Here is an 8,758-nt window from a genome sequence, read left to right on the forward strand (position 1 = left end):
AATATGTTAAAATTAATATATATAACACCGTGCGTAATTACTTGGCAACGGATGTTTTATCCTCAATATTAAGATATGGTTTCGAATTCGTTTGGATCTTTCCGGATGTTGGCAACGTAGCTTTATTTGTATAATATTTTCGTCAGCGCATGACTAAGTGCGTCATCCAGAATGGGAACAATGACATTAGCAATGCATGTTGATGTCTACTTAACATCAAAATGTATTTACAGTTAGAAATTCCGCTAAAATATAAGACAGCATTTTCCAAGTTTAGGTGCTCCAAACACACATTAACTAGTTAAGTTTGTAGGGAAATACATGTGCATATAAGTTGAGAATATGTCAAGTTTGTTTAAACGAAAACAATGTATATATTATTGATTGTGAATATCATGCCTGTTTTCAATGAAGTAAGTATGACGTTTTCCGTAGATTATTTCTATATAACTGGTAAATGAGTGGAAATACTGTACATGACTTTTTTAACCTGATGAACGCAAAAGATACTAATACATTTTCAAATCGTGTACGTATGTGTATCATCTTATGAATACAGTTAAACAGTTTTATAAAAACGGTGATGTGTTCGCAACTACAGACATGTTTTTTTGTCTGGGTATTTTGGGCGAAAGGCCTTTATTTACTTAATAAACCGAGTTGAGTTGGGTGTATTCCAAGTTGCATCCTTAGTATGAGAGGCAAAAAGCAGGTGTTGAGAAGAAAACAAATGTTGTGAAGTCCCACTAGTCGCACTATGTGTGTTTATCTGTTTGTCTCGTTTGCACATTACGTTGTCCGAAATATGGCCGATAAATGTAAACAAAATTTGCCTTACCTCGGACGTCATACAATTTCGCCTCTAATTACAAATTAACATGTTTCTAAAATATGAAATAATTCAGATCTTAATCATCATAAAAATGTTTATCTTATTTTTTAGCTCACCTGGTCATGGCGTGCTCATGATTATCTATTGTGATAAACCTAACTCCGGTATCTTGCGCTGTCTACTTCCAACTCGTTTTCACTTTAGTGAGCATATTTTTTTATCCATTTTTCATCAGGTCTTAATACACTTAATACACTTAATCAGTGTGTTAACCATTACAAAATCTTAATCAATTTTAATCTGGGTCAAATGCGTCTAAAACTAGGTAATAAGGTAAAATATACGGTAACATTCACTTGCCTGTGTTAAAACAGAAAGAGCCCTCTCTTTTATCATACATTGTCACACAAATTCATAAATTAGCAAACACAATGCATAACATAATGTTTTTATTTTGACGCATGTATAGTGAGCATTTATTTTTGCCGTATTGTTTGTTGACGATGATCCGTACATGCTTCAGTTGTTCTTTTTGTACCTTAAGCGATGAAGGACCATTGTGTACCACTTGAGGTTTAGCTCGACTATTCAACGACTTGTTCACTTCTTACCCACATACCGGTCTTCAGCATCAGGTTCGATGAAATGCCCTGACCTACCACTGAGCAGAATAATACTCATTTTTTTTAAGATCCGTAAGCACTGCCCAATACAATTATGCTATATAAAAACTTCCAACAAGAAAAAGTGCCTTACGAAGGTTAATTACAATACGAAGACCCAAATACATTTGTGTAACTATGTTTAAATACAAACATCTGCACATTTTTAGCATCTAAAAATCATTTAACGATATCATATTGTTTTTGCACGGATGATCTCGATTCAGACTCGCATTCGTTCGATTTGCGTTAATTTGAATAATGTATGCAAGCTATTTTATTAATTATCACGATAATATTAGACTTATATTGCGCAGTTCTTTTAGAGTCAGAAACATGCGATTACTTTCACACCATTTCAATTACACATACAAAGCATTACACTTAACGTCGTAAATGCTTTTTGAACTAATAAACGTCAAAAAGCTTATGTAATAATTGAAAATTAAAGAATGACCTTTGAAATGTTAACAGAAATAAATACATACAAGTGACCTGCTTTTCAAACTAACGGCTAACTACGTAATGCGTCCGACGCTGTCAAAGCGAATTTCGCGTTCGATCGTAATTATTCGGATATCGACGCGGGAAATTCAAATGGAATATATTGTCCCACAAACAACGGGCAGTTTGTGAAGTTTGAAATGAACACAAGCCATTCAAATTTATAAAGAGTGTGTCATTACGCACGGGTCTAGATTTCTGTGCACTTTTTATCATCCTATTTATTTTATAGAGACAACTTAGACAATATAACAACAACATGGCTCTTTTTGACCTTCTAAAAGCATAGAAAGCATGATGAAAATGGTAATGAGAACTGAATATAAAGACAATATGCAATCACCAGCATATTAAATGAATATTGTTGGAACATCGAATACCTATCTCACTAAGAATGTTATATCATGATGGAAATTCCCTGTTCAAAACTTTTGATTTTTGACATCATATACAAATTCAAAATACAATACGATAATTGATGAAAATAAGTAAAAAATAAATCAGCGAGCAATAATTTTTACTCAAGAATTTGGTAGTCATAAAGACAGCCCTGTTGATCCGAACTTTGTTGTTTATGCATTCCTTGTGACCCTAGCAGTTCACACGGTGCCAACAACCCTGACCTAAACATAGGTATAGAGCACGTATGCGCTTTTTCGGCGCACTAGCTGTTTTACACAGCTTTTCACCGTAAATGACTTTTACATAACGCCAGCAGACACGCATAAATATTTTCGAATATTTCATAGGCTGATTCGAGATAAAACCTCTGAACTTTGCCTACATCAATGTGCCTGTGCTCAGCGCAAAGGATGTAGCACTGTTCAGTGTACTTCTACTCTCTGTATTTTCAAACGACACATATTGTGGCCCAGTTACAATTACGCGTTAAAATCCATCTCGCAGAATTTCAGGGTATGTTCCCGTTCACTAAATCGTCCGGGGAATATATAATTGACTATCGATAAACACAGTTTTGCTTTTAAGATAAGAAAACAAACATTACCGAAATAGTATAGTGTCACGATAAAAGAAATATCGTTTAAGTATCCAACCACGAATGTTTGCCGCACTCGGTCAGCACGTCTGGAAATCGTTCCTGAAAGCCTGGATAGGCTACCCTTGTTTACAAGTTTGCTATTTTGAATTCAATTTTGTATTGAACAACTTTGTGCCAAAATGTTCCATTAACAATTCGCACTGAGATTTTAAATGACCCACATCATGCAAAAATAGGTCTCATTCTATATGCGCCCATCATATATCGAGGGGTTAGAGCCAGAACGTGATTTGTGCACTTTTTATCAAGAATCACTTTTGTGTACGTTTAGAAAGTTATGCTCTTCAATGTGCACTATTCCCCGGAATCATATCTTGTATACCACATAGTTTATCCGACAGAACCAAGGTGCATTAAGTGCTTATCGACCAATCCGGTGTATGCCAGAATGCTTTATATTCATTTCATGCTTTAATAGCACTAAAGTCTTTTTGGCACAATATGTTTTCATACATATTGAGAGGAAATACATGTGCCCAAAGGATTTAAGTGCACTTAAACATTTCAACATAGTCAGTTGTGCCCATTATTCAAGGTAAACAACAAGATTCGAAGCCCTAACCATATAAAGGAATTACTGTATCAGGTTTATATCAACAGGAAAACACAAACTAATGTGCTTATTAGTAATTAGGTAGGGAGAACTTTGACTTTATCGGTGTTTATGTTGATAAAAGACATTGTTCTCCCACTAAGATGGGAAACTAAAATCATTGTTTCAACACCTTTATCTTTGAAAGTTCAATCCTATGGAAAGAAGATGTTTTCAAACAAAACTATTTTTACAGTAAAAGGTAAGATTTTAAAGTATTAGAATTGTGTGTAAAAAGCTGTCTATTATAATTAAAGTACTAAAATGCTTCAAAATTTGACTTGAAAGTGCTGGAAGAAATCACTGCTTATCTTTTTTTAAGATTTTGCAGTAATTAATTTTATCCTTGTATTACATGTAAATGTCTCTCTGACTTCAGTGCCATTATATATGTTTACTATAGACAGGTTTTATTTCGGATGTATAATTTAATGGTTATAGCATTCAAGCAGTTCATTACACATTGAAAGTTTGAAAAAAGCATGTTAAAAGCTGTGCATCTATTAACTTTCTTTCAAACCTGGTCACAGATTGAGATACGTTCAAAGTGTGTCAGTAAACGACTTAAATTGCTAGAATTTGTTTCCATGGACTTGACGATTTCCATTATGATGACACGAACATAAATCAAGAAAGAAAACACGTTTTTGGCTCGTGTCCTTTTGATTATTTGGATTAAAAGGCGAATTTATAAACCACTTGGCCATCCGGACTATTTTAATTTGAGACACACTTTATACGTTAGAAAGGCGATCAACGTGTTATACCAAAACTTAACGAAAATAACAGACTCATTCCAAATTATTGAATCGTTTCGCGTTTGTAACGCTTAACAATTTTTTTAATTTGAAATAATGCTATTTCATAAACAAAGCTGTTTCCAGTATGAGTGTGCGTCGTTATTGGTATTTCGCTCCAAGATTTGTAATGTTGTTTTATGATTTTGAATCTGTAACAAAAAGATAGAAAAACATGTTTTTTGACAGTCTGTATACAAGAATATTTAACGAATCGGTTATTATTATTATGTTATTACAACCGCTTAATTGCAGCAATTCACATGAAAGATACCGATATTTTGGAGATGGGATGAGTAGAAAATGTATGCCAGAAAATATATTCGGACACTTTTGTATACGTTGACCCACACGTGCATACGCTTTTTACAAAGTTTACGGTCAGAGAAGCGAAATTAGAACAAAAAACGGGGCGGAACGAAAAATGACGAAAGCCTTCATTCCACGAAACACAATTGTTGATGGTTGGCCTGAAGAGCGGAAAAAATGTCTAACTTGTTAAAATAAGTTTTACGAATGATCGTGACTAATTATCTTTCGATTGCGGTATTATTTTCGAGGATTGCAAACTACTCATTCCAAAAGAACTTCAATCGGAAATGATTTAGTTTCTCAAGAAGGCCACTTAAGCGGTGAAAAAATAGTACTCGACACTCGAAATATCATATTTTGGCCAGGAAAGTCAAAAGAGATAATATATTATGTACATACTAGCTGAAACTTCAATTATAAGTGATAATTAAAAACTCAAAGTACATTTTAGCAGATTTGTTTCTCTGGAAAAGTTGATATAAGACTTTCCTCGATAAGCAAAACAGTGATAATTAAGAAATAAGACTTACGTCCGAATTACCCTAGTTCAAATGGTTCGAGGGAATGCTACGTGCAACATCGTGCAGTGATAGTTTAAGCTATACTAACTCGTTCGTAGGTTAAAAAAGATTATTTTGTACAACCATTGAATATGCTTACATGTTGATCGGAAACAATTGAGCATGTTATTACTGATACAGGATGTGTTGGCTAAAACATAAACATATTTAAATAAAGTTTATTTGTGCGGGATATTGAACGTTTTTAAAAAGGTCGAACTGAGGTACATTTTGTGACTCACAACATCTATTTCTCGTAACACGTGGAGTTTATATAAGAGTAGGTTTTAAAACCAGCTGTTAAATATAAAAATGCCGCGGTGGTCAGCATTTCATATTGCTTTAAACATATGGCTCACTAATGTAGTTCAGTGTATGTGTGAGTGTCGGATTCAAAACGAAGAATTATTTTGTGAAGATGTGGCCATCGAAAATATTACAATAGCAAAAGATGTATTCAGCGTGCATTTGAACAATAGATTTACCAATTTAACAGATGGTATTTTTGAAAACGACAATCGATGGGAAAGTATAAGAAAACTAGACATTAAAAGTCAGACTGGATATTATTTTCATGACCGAGCTTTTGCAGGTCTGACCAATCTCACATATTTAGGACTACATACCCCTTGGTGGTTTCATTTATCATATAAAGTTTTTGAGGACCTTGCGACTTTGATCACGTTTGATTTCTCTGGAAACGGTCGTTTCTTTTTTCAAAGTTTGTGTGATATCTTCAGAAAGGCTTCAATGCCACTTTTGCAGGAAGTCTTCATCGATGGCATTCAAAGCGAAGGTATATCTACATATGTAACTTTAGATGATGCTTTTTTCGAAGCTATAACAGGAAACAAGACGCGAAGAATAAAGAAGATCTCCATGTCAAACACAAAAATTCTAAGCATATCGTTTGAAAGTATGTTTACATATAATATGTGTGATTCCTTGGAAGTCTTAATCGCCAGAAATGTATCAACTGTCAACTTAGATCAAATTGACTTATTAGCGCGTTCAATTTCATTTTATGGAGAAACATGTAAGACTTTAAAGAGAGTAGACATTAGTGGAGCTAAAAATGAGTTGTTTCAGCGTGATGTAGGGTATGTAGACATGTGGCCTTTTTTATGCGCAGGCCTTTTTAAGTTCTTTTTTAATATTCAAGATGTAATTGCTGATAATATCGATTTAAAATACCCACTTTATTTGGGAAAAAACGAACCCAAATATTTAAACATGGCGGAATGTCCAATTAGAATTCGGAAAATATCTATGTCGAAATCTAGACTAGCCAAACTGAACGTACACACAGACCTGAATGCAATTACAATTTCAAGTTTTGAATTCGCAGACGTTTCTTTTAACGAACTAGAATACGTTTCTCCACAGCTCCTTGCACCATCTGTCAATATTAAATATCTTAATTTCTCCACCAATAAACTATATGTTATGCAAGAAGGTCACACACATGACTTTGAACGTCTTCTCTGGAAATCTACGAAATTAGAAATATTAGATTTATCACAAAATGACATATCTTCAATCCCAAGGTTAATGTTCATAAACACAACATCGCTTGAACATTTAGATTTGTCAATGAACAAGATGCAATCCATCGAATTTGTTTTCAAACATCTTGTGCGACTGAAGACTATGCATCTTCAAAGGAACTGGTTTTTTATGATAGACGAAAACACGCAATTAGTTTTGGACAATTGGCATTATAGACCATCGAATTCAGCCGATGACGGTTTAGTAATCGATTGGAGCAATAATAAGTTTATTTGTACTTGCGATACAGATATCCTTAATTCGATAAAATGGATGGAAACTTTACCAAAGGAACTATTGGCTGGCGATTTCAACAATTACACATGTGATCTGAACGGTGAGCACGTTAATATCGTCCGAGGTGGTTTACAAGAAACCGAATCATATTGTCGACTACAGAACGCAAAGTTAGCAATAACAATATGCTTGCCAACTGCGGGAATTATAAGTGTCGTCATTGTAATCGTACATTTGATTCGAAAAAACATACAGAAACGTAAAATGAAACTTGAATTAGTTCTTGAAAGGTTTAGATTACAAACATTTCCAAAGAAATATCTCGTTTTTTTCTCGTTCTGTTCCGAAGATGCTGTTGCTACGACCAACCTATTTTTCACAGAACTTGAAAAACGTTTGGAAGACATTGTGCATACACCCAGAAATTTGATTTGTAGCGGGGATCGTAATTTCCGCCCTGGTCAACCTATAGGGGAGGAAATTATCCGCTGTATTGACGAATCAGCTGTTACCATTCTTGCCGTCTCCAACTCATTCTGCAAGAAACATTGGTGCAAGCGAGAAATCCAGGAAATCTACGACCAGGACAAACCTATTATCTTACTGATGCTTGAGCACGTCGAGCCAGAAGCGATGGGACCTGTTCTTTACAAAATGTTTGAGCGTTACTCGAGAGCCAAATGGGTGTTTGAAGATGGTCAGATAAAACTCGAACCTGACTGGGCAATTTTCTGTCGCTCAATAATTGACTTGTCTATGAAATATCTTGATGAATAGAATAGAGGAAGAAAAGATAATTCAATAAACCCCTTTTGCAATGTAAGCGGATCACTTTTCGAATATAAGCGGATATATCTGCAGTAATTTGTGCAGTATACATCATTGCATCGGATTATATAATGTATTGCAATGAAAGAAGGTTTATGTATGTATACCTATTTTAAGTTTCTTTTTGAAAAGAATTAGCATTTAGTAGTTCATGTAAAAACGGTGTTTTTTTGACACTTAACCACGTAAAGTTGAGTAGTTGAGCAGTAATAGAATGCTCAAATTTAAATTAACATTTATATTTTGTAATGTAAACAATAATCGAGTGTTGTCTTATCAAATACATAATACTTGTTGAAACATACTGAAACCTTCTATTTTGTATCGTAATATTTCATTTGAATTTGATACAATGCACTAAATTGTCTTTGTATGTATGTAATAATTATGCTGTAAATTATTCGCTTTGCTTATTTTGTATTTATATATATATATATATATATATATATATATATATATATATATATATATATATATATATATATATATATATATATATATATATATTTATATTTATATTTATATATATATATATATATATATATATATATATATATATATATGTAAACGGTACATTTATATATACATATTGAGTAAAATATTTCGATGATGTGTGTGATGCCCATTGATGTACATAGTTGGGCAATGTATACGAAAAGCAAGGAATTTTTAATGATGTATGTTGCACGATGATGCATGTTCGTTTTTGCTATCATGTCATACATTAAATATGACGATATCAGTCGTGTATATTTAACCACAATACTTATCTTTACACTTCTTTCAATGATGTCAAACTATCAATAACATGAATACTGTTTAGTAA

The 8,758-nt window shown here is 33.4% G+C and overlaps 1 protein-coding gene across 1 annotated transcript; it reads left to right on the plus strand.

The window, feature by feature from the left end:
• The first annotated feature begins 5,200 nt into the window (after positions 1-5,200).
• LOC127835284 (toll-like receptor 2) lies at positions 5,201-8,192 on the plus strand. Its single transcript, XM_052361632.1, has one exon. The coding sequence runs from the start codon at positions 5,632-5,634 to the stop codon at positions 7,879-7,881; it is 2,250 nt and encodes a 749-aa protein (XP_052217592.1). The 5' UTR covers positions 5,201-5,631; the 3' UTR covers positions 7,882-8,192.
• The last annotated feature ends 566 nt before the right edge of the window (positions 8,193-8,758 follow it).

Source organism: Dreissena polymorpha, chromosome 6 (assembly GCF_020536995.1).
Source record: "Dreissena polymorpha isolate Duluth1 chromosome 6, UMN_Dpol_1.0, whole genome shotgun sequence".
NCBI lineage: Eukaryota > Metazoa > Mollusca > Bivalvia > Myida > Dreissenidae > Dreissena > Dreissena polymorpha.